General features: G+C 42.7%; 1 protein-coding gene and 1 long non-coding RNA gene across 2 annotated transcripts in view; one reads left to right on the forward strand and one right to left on the reverse strand.

Annotated features, from left to right (window-relative positions):
* LOC134225199 (uncharacterized) overlaps positions 1-18,549 on the forward strand; it is a 44,990-nt gene extending 26,441 nt beyond the window's left edge. Inside the window, exon 3 of the long non-coding RNA XR_009983191.1 lies at positions 18,420-18,549. This is a non-coding gene — a long non-coding RNA (uncharacterized LOC134225199). The remainder of the gene's footprint in view (positions 1-18,419) is intronic.
* On the reverse strand, positions 83-17,592 carry LOC134226159 (uncharacterized). Its single transcript, XM_062706749.1, has 4 exons — positions 17,435-17,592; positions 17,000-17,208; positions 16,744-16,939; positions 83-1,346 (listed from the first exon to the last, which is right to left on the reverse strand). The coding sequence occupies exons 1-4, from the start codon at positions 17,475-17,477 to the stop codon at positions 1,063-1,065; spliced, it is 732 nt and encodes a 243-aa protein (XP_062562733.1). The 5' UTR covers positions 17,478-17,592; the 3' UTR covers positions 83-1,062.
* Positions 18,550-25,136: the final 6,587 nt, after the last annotated feature.

The raw sequence follows: 25,136 nt of genomic DNA on the forward strand, positions 1-25,136 counted from the left end.
CCAGCGACTTGAAAGTTACACTTACCATTTCTGAACTATTATCAGTACTCGGCTTTCGTTATTAATTTAAAGGACAGATCAATTCGTTTTATTACAACATTTATTTGCATCCGACATGTAAGATGTATATTGTTTAATACAGATAAAAAAGTGTGTTACAAAAGCCACCCTAAGGATGGCTAGTCCTACGCTATCGTGTGTATAATAAAATATGATCGTAAAAGTGTTTCCAAAGCTTACAGTTCGAATCTCAAACCAATAATTGCTACATGTTATAGCTATAGACTTCAACATAGCATCAAATGGACGGTAAAGTAAAAGAACTGAGATTCCTAAAATTGTCTTATTTGTTTCGTTACTATAGAAATAAACTTTGAAACGAGTTTCGTTAACAACCTTATCAACTAAATGGAATTTATTCGAGATTGCATCCTTTGCACTACAAATACATAAACTATGCGTATTACTAAAGAACGGACGGCGTTACGTAAAATTAGTACACAGGTAGGGCCACATGGCCAACACATAAAAAAAAGGATCGACCAAAAAGGAAAGCATGCTAATTAGAAACCTGCTTCGGTGCCATCGTAAAATGTCTTCTAAATGCACTAATTGGAAAAAGTCAATGTGGTTCCTCCCATACTAACTCGTATCTGCTTTTCGCCGAAACAGGATAGGCTCCTAGAAAGTTGGCAGTCACAAAATTCGAAATTAATACGCTTCGGCACGTGTAGCCATGGTGGTGACGTTATTGTTCACATGTGTGCTCGGCGTTCATGTAGGCGCGTGCATGCGTGTGTTTTGATTAAGGCCACATTTAGTGCAACGTTTTTATGTCCCTTGTGCGTGGACTGATTGATGATGATGTGTGTGTTTTACAATTAGACGATTTATTCGTTGAGGTCGCTTCTGGTGGCGAAGTTGCTGGATTTAGCTACCGCCTTACGTTTCTGTGCAGCCGTTGATTCGAGACACACCTAATACTAAGCAATTCTAAGGTTGATGATGCGTGATGTTGGAACAGCACGCCCGGTTCAACCATCATTCTGGAAGCAAATTCACTTATATGTAGCCACCGCTCTGCAGACTTCGGCTGGTGTGGTGCGACGGGTGGTAGCCAGGTTCTTGCATTTGCATTTGCATCACCAAGTTCTTGGCCTCTCGGCGCAGTTCATAGGATTTTTTCGCTTCCTTGTAGAGCAGAAGCGCTGCCAGACCAAGGATCATGAAGGAAACCACCGCCAGAGCATAGGACCAGGAAAGAACGTTGAACTTCGGGTACATGAGCCAGTCGCGACGATAGGCGTTTCCTCCGAAGACGGCCACAGCCAGAAACATGAAAAACGCTGGAAATGGGAAATAATTATTTAGTTAGCATATCTTTATATCATATATAAGTTTTACAATCTTCTTCTTCTCCATTGGCATTACATTCCCCACTGGGACATTGCCGCCTCGCAGCTTAGTGCTAATTAAACACTTCAACAGTTATTAACCGCGAGGTTTTTAAGCCAAGTTACCATTTTTGCATTTGTATATCATAAGGCTAACACGATGATACTTTTATGCCCAGGGAAGTCAAGACAATTTCCTAGACCGGACCGGGAATCGAACACAGCCACCCTCAACATGTAACTGCGCATTTTACCGCAAGGCTAAGTTTTACAATACAAATGTACAAACAAAATATTACGATTTTTTTTTTGTTAATTATCTTGGCTGTGAATATGTACAGCAGATGTTTCGAAATGGTCAAATTGATATGGAGTTGGCGAAAAAAAAATCCACGTGTCTTGGAGGGACTCGAACCCTCAACCTCCTACTCTCTAGATAGGCGCCCAGTTCGTCGAGCTGAGTCGTTTGGTATATAACATTATGGGTCTACGAGCCTTCTATAAAAAGTTCGCTTTCTGAGTGAAATGATAGCCTTTCGGTACAACTTTGTTGTACCTTAAAAAATCAGGAATGATATTAACAACAAAGAGAACTGCATCGATCCAACGTGTGCTGTTCCGTAGAAAAAGCCAAATTTGAGTTGTTTAAGTTGAGGGTGAGTGAAAATAACCTAAGTTAGAGTGGGTGGGTTAAAATTTATCACGGGAATATTAAGGTAAAGTACTCAACAGATTTTAGCATTTTATTTACTTTTGACTTCTTCCGCCAAAGAGCGGATTTGAGTTAAAGGAACCATAAAGAAAGTTAATGTGCGGTTCCGTGTATAAATGGTTTGACTCAGATGAACGCCCAAGTAACATTTTAGGTTTTATGATTCACTACAAGAGTTTTTCAATCCTACTGCAATAAAACTCTAGTCAAGGTAGTTGTTTCTTCATCGCTTACATCAAAACCTCTTGAAGAGCAGCATCTGCCTAGTTGGCCCACCCTTGAAATGGTTTTGAAGAGTAAATGTAAGACAGACTTCAAAATCAGAATATGACAAAACATGAACACGAACTCGGCATTGAAACCTTTCGAAATCGAATTGATAGCTACTTTAAAAGTAAGTTGGTATTACTTAAAACCATTTCTAAGCTACTTGATCTCGATACATGCGGAATTCTCTAGATCTAGGTTTATTAAAACAATCACATGAAAAAATAAAATACGTTCAGTCTCTGCAAAATAATTTAAAGTTTACTATCTACAAAACCAAAAAATGCCATAACCAAATATGCAAATGATATATAATTAACCATCGATAAAAATTATTAACACAAAGTATATGTATGGTGGCTTAATTTTTAGTGCCGAATTAGATTTATTGTGTCATATGGTGCGAAACATCGATATAATTGATGCGCTCTCAGTAAACCCCGTTTTAACAATTATTTTTCGATAAAACGAATTTATATTAAATTTGAAGTTTTGTGCAAAATTACTATTCATTTTTTTTAAGTGTTATAAAAAAAGTATCGTATATAATGTTCATAAAATATCGTATTTAACTATGGATCTAATGCTGTTTAAATAGATATTTGGATTCAAAGTCTCTACTAATGTAGAGAAATGAATATGGCGATGACATTCCAGGTGATTTTTCGTGATCCATTTGTGCAAATTATTTCGCTTCGATAAAATCAAATATAAAATCTTAATAATTAGATATGACATTCATGAAGATCGACTGGCTGTTATAAATGCCGGTTGGCCATTTTTCAACTTATATGATGACCATAATTAGAGGAAATTTGACAGTTCAAGTAGATCAGAAAAAAACAAAGGGAATATGGATAGATGTTACGGATTTATTTATTTATTTATCAGACTAAGGCCGGAGTGGCCTGTGCTGCACATAAAAGACTTCTCCATTCAGCTCGGTTCATGGCTGCACTTCGCCAACCACGCAGTCTGCGGAGGGTCCGCAAGTCGTCCTCCACCTGATCGATCCACCTTGCCCGCTGTGCACCTCGCCTTCTTGTTCCCGTCGGATCGTTGTCGAGAACCATTTTCACCGGATTACTGTCCGACATTCTGGCTACGTGCCCGGCCCACCGCAGTCTTCCGATTTTCGCGGTGTGAACGATGGATGGTTCTCCCAACAGCTGATGCAACTCGTGGTTCATTCGCCTCCTCCACGTACCGTCCGCCATCTGCAACCCACCATAGATGGTACGCAACACTTTCCTTTCGAAAACTCCCAGTGCGCGTTGGTCCTCCACGAGCATCGTCCAGGTCTCGTGTCCGTAGAGAACTACCGGTCTTATAAGCGTTTTGTAGATAGTCAGTTTGGTACGGCGGCGAACTCTATTCGATCGAAGCGTCTTGCGGAGTCCAAAGTACGTACGGTTTCCAGCCACTATGCGTCTCCGAATTTCTCTGCTGGTATCGTTATCGGCGGTCACCAGTGAGCCCAAGTACACGAATTCTTCAACCACCTCGATTTCGTCACCACCGATAGAAACTCGTGGTGGGTGGCTCTCATTGACCTCTCTTGAGCCTCTTCCTATCATGTACTTCGTCTTCGACGTGTTGATGACTAGTCCAATCCGTTTAGCTTCGCTTTTCAGTCTGATGTAGGCTTCCTCCATCCTCTCAAAGTTACGTGCCATGATATCAATGTCGTCGGCGAAACCAAATAACTGGACGGACTTCGTGAAAATCGTACCACTCGTGTCAATCCCTGCCCTTCGTATTACTCCTTCCAAAGCGATGTTGAATAGCAGACACGAAAGACCATCACCTTGCCGTAACCCTCTACGGGTTTCGAAGGGACTCGAGAATGGCCCTGAAACTCGAACTACGCACATCACCCGATCCATCGTTGCCTTGATCAACCGTATCAGTTTATCCGGAAATCCGTTTTCGTGCATTAGCTGCCATAGCTGGTCCCGATCGATTGTATCATATGCGGCTTTGAAGTCGATAAATAGATGATGTGTGGGCACGTTGTATTCGCGGCATTTCTGCAGTACCTGACGTATGGCGAACACCTGGTCTGTGGTAGAGCGTTCACCCATAAATCCCGCCTGGTACTGCCCCACGAACTCTCTTGCAATTGGTGTTAGTCGACGGCATAAAATTTGGGAGAGTACCTTGTAGGCGGCGTTCAGCAATGTGATTGCGCGGTAGTTGCTACAATCCAGCTTATCGCCCTTTTTGTAAATGGGACACACGACACCTTCCATCCACTCCTGCGGCAGAACCTCATCCTCCCAAACCTTGGTAATCACCCAATGCAGCGCTCTAGCCAGTGCTTCACCACCGTGTTTAAACAGCTCTCCTGGTAGTTGGTCAACTCCAGGCGCTTTGTTGTTTTCAGCCGGCCGATCTCCTCCTGGATTTCCTGGAGATTCGGAGCCGGAAATCGCATGTCCTGCGCGCGTGCTCCTAGGTTCATTACCATACCGCCACCGTTGTCTGCCATATCGCCATTCAGGTGCTCTTCGTAGTGCTGCCGCCACCTTTGGATCACCTCACGCTCGTTCGTAAGAAGGTTCCCGTTTATGTCCCCCCACATATCGGGCTGTAGCACGTTGCTTTTATGTGAACGATTCTAATTCTTATAGAACTTCCGTGTGTTATTGGCGCGGTACAGTCTTCACAGTCTCGATCTATCTGCTATCGCTTTTCCCTCCGGAGAATCGAGTTTTATCTGTTCCGCGCCCGTTTGTAGCGTGCTTCGTTCGCTCTCGTGCAGTGTTGCAGCAGTCTCGCCCATGCTGCATTCTACTGCTCAACTTACTGCTCACATTCGCCGTCATACCAGTCATTTATCTGTCACTTTGCCCAATCCAGCGGTTGGGGTGCTTCCAGTGGTGGATCGATTATCTCTCCAGCCATCTTCAAGAGAAGCTGCGCATAGCTGCTCTTCCGTTGGGAGTGCCACTTCCAGCTGCTGCGCGTAGTCTTGGGCTAGTCTACCGTCTTGTAGCCGCCCAATGTTAAGCCGCGGCGGACGACTCCGACGCGTGTTGATCACCGTCGAGAGTTTTGAGCGCAGACATACTGCGACGAGGTAGTGGTCGGATTCAATATTCGCACTGCGGTAAGTGCGTACGTTCGTGATGTCGGAGAAGAATTTACCGTCGATCAGAACGTGGTCGATTTGGTTTTCCGTTACTTGATTAGGTGATTTCCATGTGACCTTGTGGATATTCTTACGGGGGAAGAAAGTGCTTCGGACTACCATTCCGCGGGAGGCTGCAAAGTTTATGCATCGTTGGCCGTTGTCGTTCGATACGGTATGCAGACTATCCGGTCCGATGACCGGTCTATACATTTCCTCCCTTCCTACCTGAGCGTTCATGTCACCGATGACGATTTTGACGTCCCGCAGTGGGCATCCATCGTATGTCTGCTCCAGCTGCGCATAGAACGCTTCTTTCTCGTCGTCGGATCTCCCTTCGTGTGGGCAGTGCACGTTGATGATGCTATAGTTGAAGAAACGGCCTTTTATCCTCAGCTTGCACATCCTTGCGTTGATTGGCTGCCACCCAATCACGCGTTGGCGCATCTTTCCCAGCACTATGAAGCCAGTTCCCAGCTCGTTGGTGGTGCCACAGCTTTGGTAGAAGGTAGCCGCTCGATGCCCGCTTTTCCACACTTTCTGTCCTGTCCAGCAGATTTCCTGCAACGCTACGACATCGAAGTTGCGGGGATGTAATTCATCGTAGATTATCCTATCGCAACCTGCGAAGCCTAGCGACTTGCAGTTCCATGTTCCAAGCTTCCAATCGTGATCCTTTATTCGTCGCCTAGGTCGTTGCCGATTGTATCGAGTCGTATTATCTTCTATGTCGTTCGTAATAGTTGTTTTTACAGGCGGCTTATTGGGCCTGCGCAAACCTCCTGTCTCGCCGGAGGGTCGTCGTGTCAGGGCTGTTTAGCGTCCCACCTAACACCAGGACTTGGGCTTGTGCGCTTTGAGCGGCACACGGTCGCTTTGGCGGAGCCTACTTGCGGATACATGCAGCTTTTTATAGAGGTTTAACAGGGCCCACTGTCAAACCCCACCACATCCTAGGCAGGCGCCACAACTCGCAGATGGCCTGGGGAGGGATCGTCAAGCCCTTGGACATAGTCCCTGCTGCCCGGATGTTATGTTACGGATTGAGGCATCTAATTGGTCATTTATTACACGTAAGTACAAAATGATGCACTCCGCTATTTATCGTTTGTGTCGGCTACGTAAATGCACATTGCCCGATTCACGTGTCACCGTTAATAAAAAAGTGAAACGTTTAAGTAGACTGAGACGGGTCTACGCACCATGTTATATTTCCTCTATGTTAAGAATCTAACCAATTTTTCACCTCGCGATTTCGGAAGTGCATATTTCGATATGTTCATGATTGTTGTAGCTGGAAATGTGTCAGCATATTGTAACATTGAACCATGTCCATGTCCCATTAAAATTAAATTATAATAAAATTGTATCCGCTGGTAGTATAGCTACCATGGCTGAATATCGGTTGGTACGCTTGATCGAACGGAAACCTCGTCTACGAACGCAGAGCGAAAGAGGATATGGGCTTGGTTGGAGCTTGGACTCGTTTGTCCGTGGTTGTTAATCTCGAGCCGGTGCACGAGACAGTCACGAGAAAGCCAGATTTGCCGCTTCGGCTTTTGTGTGTGGTGCTAGTGCTATATTTTGTGGCACCAAGTGGTTCTAATTTTCCTGGCGAAGATCAAATGCCGGCGATCAGAGGACAGACCTCCCTGGAGTAAAGTGCGAACCGAAATCGCGGGTGAAACGATTAAATCTTGGGCACGCGGTGCGCGATGTGCGATTGTGAATCGTAGTGAGTTTATCCACTCGGTAGTGTCCAGGAGGGAACTTGAAGAGCCCTGGTATCAGTGACGAGTCTCTACTTGCGACATTCCGGTATTTAGACCGACGACTATCCGAAGTTCTAAGCGGAAGTCCGAAAAGTGTCCTCCCCCCCTATATCATATCTCGCGTTAGTGTATATCAGGCTTCGTATACCTCGACAAACAGCGGTGAGAGTCCAGACGCCGCGTCCTAACGCCCTTACACCGGCGACCCATATCGACGGCGTCGACCACGTCGCGAGAAGAGCGACGGTGCGGGCCATCCTAGCGTCTAACCCTCGAATAGCAGAGTAGGCAGCCCCTGAGGGAAGAAAGGTAAGTTGCATGCTACCTCTATATGTTATAATATACATTGTGAGTAAGCACGCAGCTTCATTATATTTCAAGGCTATATCTATGGTAAGAATGAAGTTTCCAGCTCTTACTTAAAAGTTGGGCCAATCTATTTTTTTTTTTTTTCAATTCAAATTTTGCGTATTATGAGGCTTTTTATGTAGCAATCATAAATGCCAATTGGTTCGAAGGTAACGTTCAAAGTTACAAAACGATTTTAAGAATTCTTTCATAGTGACAAATAAAACAAACATTAAAGAGCTTTATTGCTATTTCCCAGATGGGCTTAATCAAGGCATGGATTGCCCTAATAAAACCCTGTTTAAAGTTTTTTACTATTTAGAATTTTTTACCTGCTTCAAAAGGTTTTGACAACAGCTAGAAGATCAATACTAATTTATGCGTATTAAATGCTTTTTCTAAACTGAAGAGCATGACTATTGCCGCAATAAAACCACAATAAAAAACTTCGAATGCCAAAGAGATGTGAGAATGTTACTTGGGCGGGCTTCATGGTTATCAGTCATATCTGTCGTAACAACATACAAGTTTTTAATTTTTCTGTTAAATAGTTCGATGAGTACTATTCATTAACACCATTATTGGAAAATGGCATAAACGTCATTTTTCCCAGATTACGGCAGATATGGCTACCACTTCTGCTTTATACGCAGGAGGTCGTGGGTTCAATCCCAGCTCCGTTTCATTCATCCTACTTTGAGTCTTTCCTACTTCTATCTTATACCTACAGCTTGACATATTCTAGCAGTAACTGTTGGAATACAAAATAAATGATGAACTCTTGTCGGTATCGAATAAGAATATACCATTCACTAATTTCTATGACATTTGCAACCCGTTAACCAATACAAATCTCTGCCGTAGAACCCATCTCCAAGATTCCAAGAAAATTCCATATGAAATCGTGGGGGGTTCAGAGATGTTCTCTGCTTGCGGTGGGCGAGTGACTGCATTATCAATTCCTTCCCATCTCCGATAGACTGTAAAGACGTGACCAGCGCTGTTATTGACCAGAAGGAAGATGGATGTGATAGCAAGAAAATTAATTCCAATGCATGTACAATCCAAATCCAATACAGATCCAACCCAAATACGATGCAAACTAAATCCAATTCCAATGCAAATTCAATCCAAATCTAATCCAAATCCAATCCCATGTCCAATTTAAATCCAATCCAAATCCTAATTCTAATCCTATCTAAATCCAATCCAAATCCAAGTCAAATCCGATCCAAATCCAATCGTAATCCAGCCCAAATCTAATTCAAATCCAGTCCTAATCAAATCCAAATTCAATCTAAATAAATTCCAAATCCAGTCCTAATCCAATCCAAATCCAATCCAATCCAAACCAAACACAATCCAGTTCCAAACCAAATTCAATCCAAATCCAATCGAAATCTAATCCAAATTCAATCCAAATCCAATCCAAATTCAATCCAAATCTAATCCAAATCCAATCTAAATCCAACCCAAATCCAATTCAAACCAAATCCAATTCCAATGCAAATGCAATCCATATTACATCAAAATTCAATCCAAGTTCAACCTTAATCCAATTCAAATCCAATCCTAAGCCATTCTAATTCAAATCCAAATCCAATCCAAACCAAATCCAATTTCAATCCAAACTCAATCCAAATCTAATTGAAGTCGAATTCAAATCCAATCCATATCCAATCAAAATCCAAATCCGAATCAATTTCAATCTAATATAAACACTATCCAAACCGGGGAAGGGTCGTTTGGCCGAAACCCATTGGCCGAAAGCCTTTATGGCCGAATACCACTAGGCCGAACAAACCATTAGGCCTTCATCCGGCTGAATTGCTTATTTTGCCGAAAGAGTCATTTGGTCGAAAGAGTCATTTAGCCGAAAGGGTCATTTAACCGAAAGGGTCATTTGGCCGAAAAGGTCCTTTGGCCGTAAAGGTCATTTGGCCGAAAGGGTCATTCGACCGAATAGGACATTTGGCCGAATACGACATTTGGCCGATTAGGACAATTGGCAGAATAGATCATTTGAAAAGTGAGAAATGAGGAGTGAGACGTCTCACTTCTCACTCCTCATTTTTTACTTTTTACTGTAAAAATGAGAAGTGCGAAGTGAGTAGTTAGACGTCTCACAACTCACTTCGCGCTTCTCATTTTTACAGTGAAAAGTGAGAAATGAGGAGAGAGAGAGAAGTGAGATTAGTTTGAGAAATGTACAGTAAAACACTTTGATTATGCGATTATTTACATTTTATCCAGTCAAATTTCATGCACCAAACAAACCAAACCGATTTTTTTTCTTCATCGCCAAACTGTTTCTTGCTGCAGCGTGAGAGTCTTGTGCCGTCGGTGCGGTCAGCATTTTCGTGAGCTTTCTTGTTTCGGCTCGTGCGCAGCGCAAACAGAACAGAATCGAGTTTAATTACCTGTGGCGCACAGCCTGGAAAGAGTGCTAGCCATGAAATGAATATTTGCCACGTTATACGTTGTGAAATTATTGTACGAAAACATTAATTGTGGGGAGAGAAAATAGTAAAATCTTGTGCTGACTGTCGTCTGCTCGACCATGGCTGCTGCTGAGGCTGCCGTGGTTTTGTTTTTCTGTGATTTCTTGGAAGAATGAATGGTAAAAAGAAATGTCAACCGCTCCCCTCCCTGAGTGAGTCTCACTTCTCTCACAGTCTCACTTCTCACTCCTCATTTCTCACTGTGAAAAGTGAGTAGGGAGACGTCCCACTTCTCATTTCTCACTACTCTCTTTTTACAGTGAGTTACTCACTTCTCACTCTTCATTTCTCACTTCTCACTGTAAAACGTGAGAAGCGCAAAGTGAGTAGTGAGACGTCTTTGCACAGTGAAAAGTGGTAAATAAGTAGTGAGAAGTGAGACGTCTCGCTTTTCACACCCTAATTCTCACTTTTCAAATGACCAACTGTCCTATTCGGCCAAATGATCCTTTCGGCCAAATGGTCCTTTCGGTCAAATGACCCTTTAGGCCAAATGACTTTCGGCCTAATGGTCTGTTCAGCCAAATGGTATACTACCCGGGCAGAAGCTATGAACAGAATAACAAAACATGATATGGACTTGATTGATATAAGAGATAAAAGAACAGGCAACAATATCAAAAATTTGCACCGAAATATCATTTAAATATCAAGATATGCTATGGATAAGATCAAACTAATGGCACATGATATTGATTACTTCTTACAAATAGCATAACTTGATCTTCTTATGATATTTTAGTGCAAAATATTGATCGTGTGATCGTGTGATCTTTTATCTCTTATATCAATCATATCAATATCTCATTTTGCTATCTTAGCAACATTTGATATTATTGAGCTATTTTCGTCTACTCGGGTAGGCCAAACAACTTTCGGCTTAATGGCCTTCGGACAAATGGCATTCGGCCAAATGGCATTCTGCCGAACGGTATTCGGTCAAACGGCCTTTCCCCCTACTTTCGAGTTTGCTTCAGGTTTCCCAAACAGTTATACACTTATATGGTTTATTTGTCCGAAAGGGTCATTTGGCCGAAAAGAACATTTGACCGAAAGGGTCATTCGACCACATATGACATTTGGCCGAATATGACATTTAGCCGAATACGACATTTGGCCGATTAGGACACTTGAAAACTAGAATTATTATTATTTATTCAGACTAAGGCCGAAGTGGCCTGTGCGGTATGTAAGAGTCTTCTCCATTCGGCTCGGTCCATGGCAACACGTCGCCAGCCACGCAGTCTACGGAGGGTCCGCAAGTCATCTTCCACCTGATCGATCCACCTTGCCCGCTGCGCACCTCGCCTTCTTGTGCCCGTCGGATCGTTGTCGAGAACCATTTTCACCGGGTTATTGTCCGACATTCTGGCTACGTGCCCGGCCCACCGCAGTCGTCCGATTTTCGCGGTGTGAACGATGGATGGTTCTCCCAACAGCTGATGCAACTCGTGGTTCATTCGCCTCCTCCATGTACCGTCCGCCATCTGCACCCCACCATAGATGGTACGCAGCACTTTCCTTTCGAATACTCCGAGTGCGCGTTGGTCCTCCACGAGCATCGTCCAGGTCTCGTGTCCGTAGAGGACTACCGGTCTAATGAGCGTTTTGTAGATGGTCAGTTTGGTACGGCGGCGAACTCTATTCGATCGAAGCGTCCTGCGGAGTCCAAAGTATGCACGATTTCCAGCCACTATACGCCTCCGAATTTCTCTGCTGGTATCATTTTCGGCAGTCACCAGTGAGCCCTAGTACACAAATTCTTCTACCACCTCGATTTCATCACCACCGATGCCAACTCGCGGTGGGTGGCTCACATTGTCTTCTCTTGAACCTCTTCCTATCATGTACTTCGTCTTCGACGTGTTGATGACTAGTCCGATCCGCTTGGCTTCCCTCTTCAGTCTGATGTAGGCTTCCTCCATCTTCTCAAAGTTACGTGCCATAATATCTATGTCGTCGACGAAGCCAAATAGCTGGACGGACTTATTGAAAATTGTGCCACTCGTGTTAATCCCTGCTCTTCGTATTACCCCTTCCAAAGCGATGTTGAATAGCAGACACGAAAGACCATCACCTTGCCGTAACCCTCTGCGGGTTTCGAATGGACTCGAGAATGCCCTGAAACTCGAACTACGCACATCACCCGATCCATCGTCGCTTTGATCAACCGTGTCAGTTTATCCGGAAATCCGTTTCGTGCATTAGCTGCCATAGCTGGTCCCGATCGATTGTATCATATGCGGCTTTGAAGTCGATGAATAGATGATGTGTGGGCACGTTGTATTCGCGGCACTTCTGCAGTACTTGGCGAATGGCGAACACCTGGTCCGTGGTTGAGCGTTCGCCCATAAAACCCGCCTGGTACTGCCCCACGAACTCCCTTGCAATTGGTGCTAGTCGACGGCATAAAATTTGGGAGAGTACCTTGTAGGCGGCGTTCAGCAATGTGATTGCGCGGTAGTTGCTACAATGCAGCTTATCGCCCTTTTTGTAGATGGGACACACGACACCTTCCATCCACTCCTGCGGCAAAACTTCCTCCTCCCAAATCTTGGTAATGACCCAGTGCAGCGCTCTAGCCAGTGCCTCACCACCGTGTTTAAATAGCTCTCCTGGTAGTTGGTCAACTCCAGGGACTTTGTTGTTCTTCAGCCGGCCAATATCCTCCTGGATAAAACTATGCCCTGCGCGCGTTCTCCCAGGTCCATCACCATACCGCCATCTTCGTCTGCCACATCGCCATTCAGGTGCTCTTCGTAGTGCTGCTGCCACCTTTGGATCACCTCACGCTCGTTCGTAAGAAGGTTCCCGTTTATGTCCTTGCACATATCAGGCTGTGGCACGTGGCCCTTACGTGAACGGTTCAACTTCTCATAGAACTTTCGTGTGTTATTAGTGCGGTACAGTTGCTCCGTCTCTTCACGGTCTCGATCTTCCTGCTGACGCTTTTTCCTCCGGAAAATCGAGTTTTGTCTGTTCCGCGCCTGTTTATATCGTGCCTCATTCGCCCTCGTGCGGTGTTGCAGCAATCTCGCCCATGCTGCATTCTTCTCTTCTACTAACTGCTCACATTCGCCGTCATACCAGTCGTTTCTCCGATCCGGGGGCACCGTGCCAAGTACAGCGGTTGCGGTGCTACCAATGGCGGATCGAATATCTCTCCAGCCATCTTCAAGAGACGCTGCGCCTAGCTGCTCTTCCGTTGGGAGTGCCACTTCCAGCTGCTGCGCGTATTCTTGGGCTAGTCTACCGTCTTGTAGCCGCCCAATATTAAGCCGCGGCGTCCGACTTCGACGCGTGTTGTACACCGTCGAGAGTTTTGAGCGCAGGCAAACTGCAACGAGGTAGTGGTCGGATTCAATATTCGCACTGCGGTAAGTGCGGACGTTCGTGATGTCGGAGAAGAATTTACCGTCGATTAGAACGTGGTCGATTTGGTTTTCCGTTTCTTGGTTAGGTGATCTCCATGTGGCCTTGTGGATATTTTTGCGGGGAAAGAAGGTGCTTCGGACTACCATTCCGCGGGAGGCTGCAAAGTTTATGCATCGTTGGCCGTTGTCATTCGATACGGTGTGCAGACTATCCGGTCCGATGACCGGTCTATACATTTCCTCCCTTCCTACCTGCGCGTTCATGTCACCGATGACGATTTTGACGTCCCGCAGTGGGCATCCATCGTATGTCTGCTCCAACTGTGCGTAGAACGCTTCTTTCTCGTCGTCGGGTCTCCCTTCGTGTGGGCAGTGCACGTTGATGATGCTATAGTTGAAGAAACGGCCTTTAATCCTCAGCTTGCACATCCTTGCGTTGATTGGCTGCCACCCAATCACACGTTGGCGCATCTTTCCCAGCACTATGAAGCCGGTTCCCAGCTCGTTGGTGGTACCACAGCTTTGGTAGAAGGTAGCCGCCCGATGCCCGCTTTTCCACACTTTCTGTCCTGTCCAGCAAATCTCCTGCAGCGCAACGACGTCGAAGTTGCGGGGATGTAATTCATCGTAGATCATCCTGTCGCAACCTGCGAAACCTAGCGACTTGCAGTTCCATGTTCCAAGCTTCCAATCGTGATCCTTAATTCGTCGCCTAGGTCTTTGCCGATTATATCGAGTCGCATTATCTCTTATATTGTTCGTAATTATTGGTTTTCCAGGCGGCTTATTGGGCCTGCGCAAACCTCCTGTCTCGCCGGAGGGCCGTCGTGTCAGGGCTGTTTAGCGTCCCACCTAACACCAGGACTAGGAAAACAGGAAAACTAGAAACTTTTCTCAAATTCAAGTTCAGCCTTTGTATTAAACAAACAAATGTCATTTTCGTATTCAAACTAAACCTACTTTTTAAAACCCTTTTTCCAACTTATCACCTTTTTGTCTTTCTCGTACAACAAAGTTGTACCGAAAGGCTATATGATCACTCCAAAATCGAACTTTTGATAGGAGCCCCGGAGACCCATAGTATTATATGCCAATCGACTCAGCTTGACGAACTGAGGTGATGTCTGTGTGTGCGTATGTATGTGTGTATGTATGTATGTGTTCAAATTTTGTATACACTTTTTGGAACTTAGTATTGTCCGAATTGGCCAGATTGGACTGTGGGATCAGAAGTTATGACCAAAATACTATTTTTTATGCCCAAAACACGCTAAAAAATACTCATTTATATTACGCAAGAAAAATTTGGATTAGTGGAAAATCCAAGCCGCATTGAGCGGATATTTTCCTGATAAATGATCAAAGACAGCTTTGCCCAACTATCGTAACAATGTTTACTTTTAATATGTCATTCCGTGAAATAACTACACGGAGTTGACCCACTTTGGAAGACATTATGCGAATAATTTAAAAAATGCTAACGAACGTTACATTAATTCAATTCCCTCTACTTTTAAATATAGTTTTCGCTCATATAGCCCAATATTTTACGTCAGTTCGGTGGGCAAGTCCTATCGCCATAGGAAGGAATAATAATTACGAGCTATGTGAATCGATAGGAGGGGAAGAAAGATGAACTAGTGACACTGTCTCTTAAATGTGTGTCTGGGGCTTTTTTGTGTTTTTGGGGCTTTGTTTTAACTTTGGAGGTTAAAAAGGTTATTGGATAGAATAATCTTAGAATAATTATGTTGTAAAAATGCCATCGGGTTAGACTTATTTCAATGCAGCCAGTTCCAACGATGTATTTGCAATACATCGGCAACCTTCATGCTGGATTACAAGCTCCATTTTTTCCATTGTTCGTTTAGTTAGATTGGGTAAACGCAAAGCTTTTCGAACTTCACGCCAAACCTCCTAGGAACAACAATCTGCTTAACTGCAGAAAAATCAAACCAAACTTGTCAATCATGTATTTTCAAAACAAGAATTGAAATCAACGCATTCTTTGTTACACTTCCTCCTTGCGGGGATTGCTCATTGCGCGTTATTTCCGCGGAGCTATCCAAATTTTTCTTTTTCTCCGTAATATTTTTTTTCATTTTTCACACGAGAAAGGCACCAACACCGCTAGGTGGATTAATCATGGTTTTTCACATTTTTTGACGCATTTCTATAAACTTTCCATCATCTTTTACTGTTTTAATTTTGTTACCAGACAATCTCTTGCTTTTTTCTTTTTTTTTTGTTTGTGCCATCTATTTTAGAACTTTTATTTTACACCCGGACTAATCCTCTACCTTTCCGTCAGGAAGCCAACCGGGAACATTTTCCGTTCATTTTTTTTGCCTTTTTGTTTGTTTTCTGCCTTTTTTCCCTGATTTTTTAATATTGTTACTGGGCCCCACTATTCACTACGTCACACATATTTTCACGGAGCACTACAAAATAAAAACAAAGAAAAATGTGGTTCTGAATTTACCGGTTGCTTCAATGTCGTGACACAGACAAGGTTTCTAGGCTCGTCCGTTCATCGCAACAGCAACAATACTCAGCAAACTGATTCGCACATCAGTTTGGCACGATCATCCGAAATGTCTATAGAAAACGCCATAAAAAATCAAAAACACCTTTGATACATTTCTAAAAGAACTTCCAGTTGAGTCTCCATATTCAACATTATTACATTATTTAACCAGTGAACAGATACCAGTTTTTCATACAGTTCTTGTAACAGTCTTACATAGCATAAGATGAATGCACAAATCGTAGACAAAGTTGCAGAGATGAACATATCCACGGTCTTTCTAGATTTCGTTACAATCTTCAATCATCGGATTCAAAATCGAATTCAAAATCACCATCTTCGACATCGATCTTAATCAATTTGTATATTTAGTCAGACGACAGCTGAACGGATTTAAATTCATTGATTTGAAATCTGTGCTATTATAATGACCGTTGGATAAATTTTAATTCCTTTTATGTGCAATCCAATGCATTTAATAAATAATGCATTCTGAAAGATTGCTAGAAAATGTTTTAGCTTTCCCATAGATAGCAATATGTTACAATCAAATTATTCTAAAGTACCAAAAATGTATTCGTCAAATTAAGTCCCCCTCATAAGCCTCCAGTCGATCTATCATTTTGGCTAATTTTATAACCTTCTGGTATATCCCAGTGTACGAGAATAGCAAAGACGAAATACTCTACAGTAATAAACGCTTCTAATAACTTACATGAGGAACCGATTCCTACGAATGAAATCGAAGTCAGCATCCACTCGTAGCGTAGCACCATCTTCAATGGCCATCTTACCATCTCACATGCCATAATAATCAATGATCCAAACGTACAAAGAAATGAAAGCGTTACCAAAGCTTGAACCACCATCAACCATCCCGGCAACAGGTACTCCCGAATGACGTAGTATTCCTAAAAAAATAAATGGTTGGAAATTAATCAAGAAATAGGAAACAACTTATTCAAACTTACCTGACTAAAGATGTGGTGGCACCCGTTAAACAACTTCGGAAACTGATAGTTCGGATAGCTGAAGTCCTTGAAACAGTACTCCCATAGACCCATGTTCTTAAACTGACTGAAGGACTCATCATACGATTCGATCCAATACGGCGAGCAAAAGCTCATCATCAGAAATATCGACGCAATGTATGATAGGATGGCTCCAGCTACCAAAGCATCTGAAAAAAACAAAAATAAGAATCGGAATGTTTCAAAACTATCGCCTCGCGGTGTACGGGGGACAGACAGCTTGTACAACTATGCAGTTATGGGTGTGTGTTCACCGCCGACGAACAGCTACAACAACTCCAATAGCAAAACTAGGTGGAGATGTCTGATTCAAAAAATGATTCAAATATTTCTGCATATTACATTACTTCCAGCACTAAACACCAATGTACTCACTTGAAGCCTTCGGATATTCGTTCTTTTCGATGGTCGAGGACATCGTTAAGGCACTGCAACCTGCGGGAAAATCGCACTAAATTAACTCCAGACCAAACACTTGTCTCCTCTTGACGATGACTCCTCCAGTGCTGCGGAGTACTCTGTTGATTGCGTGAACCCACTTAATGGTTTTTAGCTCTAGTGGGGTGAACTTCGAAACACATATCAGCACGAGCTGCCAACCTCAGCGAATCGAAAATATGTTCATTCACTACAACTACTCCGGCAAATGGAACGAGTTTTGTTTATGTTCACGCCTTTGCTCTTCCAGAGAATGGGCCCAAAACAAATCGAAACAGGCGAACGACTAACAGCGCTCGTGGGTCTCGTATCGAGCAAAGAAATTTAATTAGGCAGACAGACGGCGGTGGTGACGACACCCGTCAGGGAGAAATGGGAATTGAGCATAACTGAGTCAGCGATGGGTGTGTGCAGTAGGAGAACACACCTCGCACTTTTCCATTCGACATGTGTGTAGACGTAAACATATTGCTAATTGATACGCGAATGGATGAGTCAACTGACGAAACGAACTACCTTTTTAATTTAAATAAAGTTATGCTGTGGGGTGAATTCACTCAACATTTTAAACAACCCATCAGCTTCATAAATGGGTTCGTTTCCCTCGGGACATTGATGTCTCCCAGATTTTGGATGATTGATTTATGCTTCGCTGGGTAATAAATGTCACATAACAAACAAATTACACGTACGATTCAATCGAACATCTAATGAAAATTTATTAGAATAAGTCGATTTTTTAAAATCTTTATTATAGTGATTTTTAAATAAGTATAAAGTTCATCACTTATAAGTCGATTTGAAATTCATTACTTGTAACTCAAGATTTTATTTCAAAATATTGGGTGCAACCAAAGGCGCGGTTACGTTTCGATATGTAGGTATGACATAAAAAGATTTTTTTAATGAATTTTATTTTCAGGCTCAAGCGCCATTAGGCAGTGATCCCCAAAGTGCGGCCCTCGAAGACTTTTCCCGCGGCCCGCAAATGATTCAAGAATATGCACTACATGTGGCCCAATATGTAATATTACCTATTAGGAAAAGCATCGTTATTTATCGTTATTCGTTTTATCATCAAGAGTAATTCAATTTATCATTTCGTAAATGTTATGAAGGTCAACAGCAAACATACTTCGATCGTCAGTGTTGGTAAAAACTCAAAATCTCAAAACTCATGAACAATTCAAATCAATCGTCAATTGTAACTCACCCAACTCAGCACCAAAAAACTCATGGCTGATTTGAATCGACCATTTGAATCATCGTAGGTTATGTTTTGTTCTTTTCCGTTGAAAACAATGAATTGACGTTCGTCGCATAGAAAAATGGATACTCTTGCGTGTGTAATGCTCCAATTAGTTCCGAAGAAAATCGCAAAAAAACAGCATAGTATCGACTAGAACTCAGCTACGGCGATTAAACCTGTAGAATGAAATGTCTTTTCAAGAATGTTATGTGAAAAAACGTTTGTTTAAATCTATATACATAAAAATGAATTTCTGTCTGTCTGACCCTTATAGACTCGGAAACTATTGAACCGATCGGCGTGAAAATTTGTATGCAGAGATTTTAGGGGCCGGGGAAGGTTCTTAAGATGGTTCGAGACCCCTCCTCCCTTTGGAAAGGGAGGCTCACATACAAATGAAACACGAATTCCTGCTTAACTCGAGAACTAATCAGAAAATAAATCAAGTTTGGGCGAAACAAATTTAGTCGGGTCGGTTAGATAAATTGAACCTGACATTCCTTTTTGGACCAGTCCCAGACAACGTGATTGAAGTGTTGATAACCTACCCCACAGCTACATCCATTGTTGTTTGCGAGCTCTATTCGATAAGAATGCGCGTTTAGTAAGTAGTTATTGGATATTAGCCAATTATCTTAATGTAGTCCCGACTAAGTTCCAACAGTAGAAGGATAAATATTAGATAGCTAAAGGCGCTTCACATCTTGTTTTGTTTGGCTCAAAACGGTATTTAGTTTATGTGTCAGATAACCATGTTTTTCATCACAGTAGCCCAATTTTCATACTTGAGAACAAGCAAACCAAAACAATAAATTTGACATACAAGGTACCGCACCCTTCATGCAAGATCCGGGTAGCTATGGTTGAATCATGTTGGTCACAAATGCTGTATCCAGAGCCGTAACGTGGGATCCCAGCGCCCTTGCCGAAATATTCATTGGGCGCCCCTTTTCTGCCAAGGAAAAAAAATTACACTATTTCTTTCCTTTTGGACAACAGTTTTAATTTCAGGAATTGTAGATTTGCAGGAAATCCTCCTAAGAATGTTTGAAATTTCGTGGTATTTTTTGACTAATCGCAAAATATTCTGGGAACTTTGTAAAGCTATGCCGAGGGATTTGAGAAGAGTGACGGTGATCAAAATCATGAAATTTAACCGTAATTCACTTTATAACTAACTCCTCAATTATTTCTGTAAGCCCTCTGTAATCTATGTTCTTGTATGGTCAAAGCAGAATGGATTGCCAAATATTCATAACTAGTCGACCCGGCAGACGTTGTCCTGTATAGTAGGCGAAAATGCGCGTTGTGAACTGCCCATGCGAAATTTTCATACGATTATTAATTTTAGTTTTTCACGATTTACTCAACCTTTCTCGCGATTTTTGCATTAAGGAGCATGAGCATGAGCATGAGCATAATTGACCGCCCACGGTTGCTACTCCGTTATTGCCAGATCAGCTGTAATTACACAGAGAACCAACAGATGAAGTTTGGGACTAACATCATCTTCAATGTGTAAGAACTGGTGACCCAAAAAATAAGCAATACCAGCGCCGGCCGTGTCCGAATGCAGGTCAATTAGGGAATAGGTAGGAAATTGTTGACGTGATACTCGCTTTGATAGAAGCCGACGAGTCATCTGCACTTCCACGAGAAATCACTGGGATTTTGGATACATGGGGTAGGGAGTGTGGCAGGGTTCGTTTTGGTAAACGGTATGCCGTGTATTGGCGCTTTGATGTTGCATGAAGAAGAAGAAGCAGAAAGATGATAATCGAAAAAATCTTCACGGGAAACCATACGAAGAAGTTTTTAAAAGTCTTCTCAAAAATTGTAGAAGCAATTTGATTAAAAACGGTAAGCCGTACGGGGTTGAACTTTTCTTCGACTGTCACAATATTTCTAATTGAAATTTTATTTTGTGATATTACACTTAATGCACAGTAGAGAAAAGTCCAACCCCGTACTGCTAACCGTTTTTAATTGAATTGATTTTAGAATTTCTGAGAAGATTTTTAAAAACTTCTTTGTATGGTTTCCCGTGGAGATTTTCTAGATTATCATCTTTCTGCTTCTTCTTCTTCTTCATGCAATATCGAAGCGCCAATAGCGTGTAGTTTGATCGATGAAAACAGTACTTTTTTCTTTTTTATTTTTTAAGGCCGCACAAAGCAGAACAAAATTTCGGTGATCGGCTGATCGTTCTGCTTACCGCACCAAGCAGAATAAAACTATGATGACCGGCCGATCGTTCTGCTTACTGAAGAAAACATGTCTAGACGCGATTTAAACTTTTACTTTCTAATTCATTTACACACACGCACGAAGCAGAACAAAATTTCGGTTACCGGCCGATCGTTCTGCTTACCGCACAAAGCAGAACAAAATTTCGATGACTGGCCGATCGTTCTGCTTACTGAAGAAAACACGTCTGGACGCGATCTCCGATCGTTCTACGTCCAATACAAAACACGAACAAATCTACACTGAACTGATTGTTTCACTTTCCAATTTACACAGCAGAATCAAATATTTTGATAACCGCGCGACCGTACTGCGTCCAACACAAAATACGAACAAAGTTGCACTTTTACGATTGCTTAACTTATATTTATTCCGTGGATTATCCCGCGACGAAGAAACAATCTTACAAACCGACGCGCACTTCAACGCGATCTATCAAGCACTCTACATTTTGTATCGCAACGATTGCTTCTAAATCTTACCCTCACCCACCTTATTATTACACCACGCATTCTTTATTTTCATCCTAGTGCTCAATTACATACCTTACGCCACACTGAATACTTCATATGATAAGGCACATTCATTCTTCCACTGATAAAATATCACCATTAAGTACTGATTCCGGTATTCGCACAGTTTTATCAAGTAAGATGCGCGGCCACAAAGCAAGACCATGCCGAGGATGACCGGGTTCGATTTCCGGTCCGATCCAGGAAAACTTCGGGTTGGAAACCCTCCCGATCTCCCTGGGCATAAAAGCACCGACAAACCGACGTGCCTTGCCATATACAGATCTTTAAATTTCCTGCAATTCACTCTCCTTTCACTACCTCCTTCTGTACGACGGTCCACACAACAGCTCTCACAAGTGTGCGGGCAAACACAGTCATGCACTCTTAAATTTTCTAAATTTATTATAAAAAGTTTGTTTTATAATAAAATGAAAAATAATAATCAACTCCTTTGCCTTTATTTCCGTAAATTGTAATAATTTAGAGTTGAAAACTATTGATATTGTAACATTTCTTCCAAAATAATAATTTTGTTAAATGGGAAACTATCTGAATATACCCAGCAAATCGTACGACAATAATAATATATAATATTCACCCTTATTCTTGTTTACGTCCGTATCTGACTTTCGTTCGAACGTTCCGATTCGAATGAGTTCGAAAATGGTATTCCCGTTTTCGATCGAATACTTTACGAATTCGATACGTATGCGAAAAAGTGTTGCCCTATCAAATGACAATTCGCAACAATTCTAAACTGTCAAAAGGTCGTTTGACATTGTTATTGTTTTGAATATTTCTTCAAAGGAGTGAAGCAAGCGGAGTAATTATCACCGAAAAGTTAAATATCCCCGGCCCGGAAACGCTATCCCTACAACTGGAACATCCACATCAAGAAACACGGAGTCCGACGGTGGTCCGCAGAAGACGCTCACGGTGTTCCGAAGTACACAAGACGCACGGCGAGGGAGGCGACGAGGATCTTGTTTTGCGATACGAATTGACGGCGCCGTTTCCATCGGATTGATAATCGTGCTGAGCATCCAGCGGTATCACATCACATTACCGGAGAGATAATCCCACCATGCCAACGAGTGCAATTTCAACAAACCGTATGAATGATCCGAGGCTGTTGAATACAGATTGTGTGGAAATGGTGGTCGCCAAAAAGGTTTGTAAGGAGCTGGTCCACTAGGTGTTATGATCTGGATAGGTAGATTTCCGATAGGATGTGCATGCATGCATGCGGAGGAATGGTGCGGATGCAGCTGACAATCTGGCGGGGAACCAGGCGCAAAAACGGACGGAATTTTCGAGTTGCAGTATGAGGATTCGGTTTGAGTTTGGAACTTAATGAAACATGAGAATAAACTGAATGCTTTTTATTTCTCAACGCCTCTATGCATATCTTCTTCTTCTTATTGTTATTACATCCCCCACTGGGACATTGACGCCTCCTTGCACTTCCACAGTTGTTACATATTTGCACTTGTATATATACCCAGGGAAGTCGACACAATTTCCAAACCGAAAATTGCCTAGACCGGCACAGGAATCAAACCCAGCCAACTTCTGCATGGTATTGCGTTATAGCCGCGCATTTTACTGCTAGGATAAGGAGTGTTCTATGTATATTCCACTTCCATTTTTCCTGGTTCATAACTCATAGTGTTCATTCTCATTTTCAATTCAAATCCTCCCCTTTAGTGGATTCGTTCGTATTTCAACGTGATTCACCCAACTAAAAAGTACGGGCCCAACTAAAAAGCACGGGCTTCATGACCATGCGGTTAGCGACGGCAATCGTCTAGACGCATGTGCTATGGAGTGTGGGTTCGATTCCCGCCCCGGTAAGGAGGAAACTTTTCGTGATCGAAAAATTCTACACTGGTCCACTGGGTGTTGTGTGCCCTGTCCGTTGTCTCATGCTAGGTGTTAATTGTTCAGTCTGTACGACCTCTGGTTGAAGACGATGATCCTGTCTTTTTTAAAAAGTGACAAAGTGGTTTTCTACTGAATATTATGTTCGTTTGACACTCTCCGGCATATGAACAACGTGTCCAGTCAATCGTATTATGCCAATGTACACAACTTCAAATTTTCCCCATCCAGCACCGCTTAACTGCCACCACCACTAATGAACTCACGTTGGTTGCCAGCGACCATGTACTTCGTAACAATAAATAGAAGAAAACGAACCCATCCTGGAGTTCCTCCAGAAATTTCTCCTGTAGTTCCTCCAGGAATTTTCCAAGTTTATCCAGGAGTTCGCGCTATAATTTCTGGAGGTATTCTCAGGCAGAATTCCTAGAGGAACTACAGAAGAAAATCATGGAGAAAATCAAGAAGGAATTAATGGACTTCATGAAGAATAGCTGTAGGAAGAGGTATTCATTAAGTAATTCCAGGATATATTCCAGAAGGAACTGCATGAGAAATTCCTGGAAGAATCCCAGAACGAATTCTTAAAGGAACTCCAGGAGGAATTCCCGAATGAGTTTGGAGATGAATTCCCAAAGAAGTTTCTTGGGGCAATTCCCGAGGAAGTTTTTAAAGGAATTCATGAAGTAATTCTTGGAGGAATTGCGGAAGAAGTATTTGGATGAATTCCTGGAGAAACTTCAGGAGGAATTCCTTGAGCAACTTCAGGAAAAAATCCTGGGATGCCAGAAGTTTCTGGAGGAATTCTCGGAGGATCTCTAGTAGGAATTTCTGGAGGAACTCCAGGAGGATTTCCTGAAGAAACTCCAGGAGGATTTCCTATTTTTTTTTAATCTTTATTAATGTGAGGAGGATATCCTCCTCCAGGAGGATTTCCTGAAGAAACTCCAGGAGGATGTTTCTGGAGCAGTTTTCGGAGGTGTTTCTGGAGGAATTGCCGGAGGAGTTTCTGGAGAAATTTTTGGGAAAAATGCGAGGGAAATTCTTGGTGAAACTCCTGGAAAAACTTTTGGAAGTATTCCTGGAGTAAATCCCTAGGGAATTCTTGGATGAATTTCAAGAGGGTTCCTGAACTCCTGGAGAAATTGCTGGAATAGTTTCCTGAGCAATTCCTGGATCATTTCCCGAAGGAATTACTGGAGGAACTCTAGGAGAAATTCCTGGAGAAATTCTTGGAGGAAATGCGAGAGGAATGCTTGGAAGATATCCCGGAAAAGGAGCTCCTCAGGAAGTTCTTCCAGGAATTTCTCGGGAAATTCTTCTAGGAATTCCTCCGGAAGTTAATCCTGGAATTCCTTAGAAAGATCTTCCTGAAATTCCTCCGGAAGTTCCTCCAGAAAATCCTCAGGAAGTTCCTCCAGAAATTCCTCCAGGAATTCATCCAGTAGCTCCTCCAGGAATTCCTCCGGAAATTCTTCCGGAAGTTCCTCCGGGAGTTCCTTCGGAAGTTCCTTCGGAAGTTCCTCTGGAAGTTCCTCCGGAAATTCCTCCTGAAGTTCCTCCTGAAATTCCACCGGAAATTCCTCTGGAAGTTCCTCCGGAAATTCTCCCGGAAGTTCCTCCGGAAATTCCCCCGGAAGTTCCTCCGGAAATTCTCCCGGAAGTTCCTCCGGAAATTCTCCCGGAAGTTCCTCCGGAAATTCTACTGGAAGTTCCTCGGGAAATTCTCCTGGAAGTTCCTCCGGAA

This window comes from Armigeres subalbatus, chromosome 3 (assembly GCF_024139115.2).
Source record: "Armigeres subalbatus isolate Guangzhou_Male chromosome 3, GZ_Asu_2, whole genome shotgun sequence".
In the NCBI taxonomy this organism is placed as follows: domain Eukaryota; kingdom Metazoa; phylum Arthropoda; class Insecta; order Diptera; family Culicidae; genus Armigeres; species Armigeres subalbatus.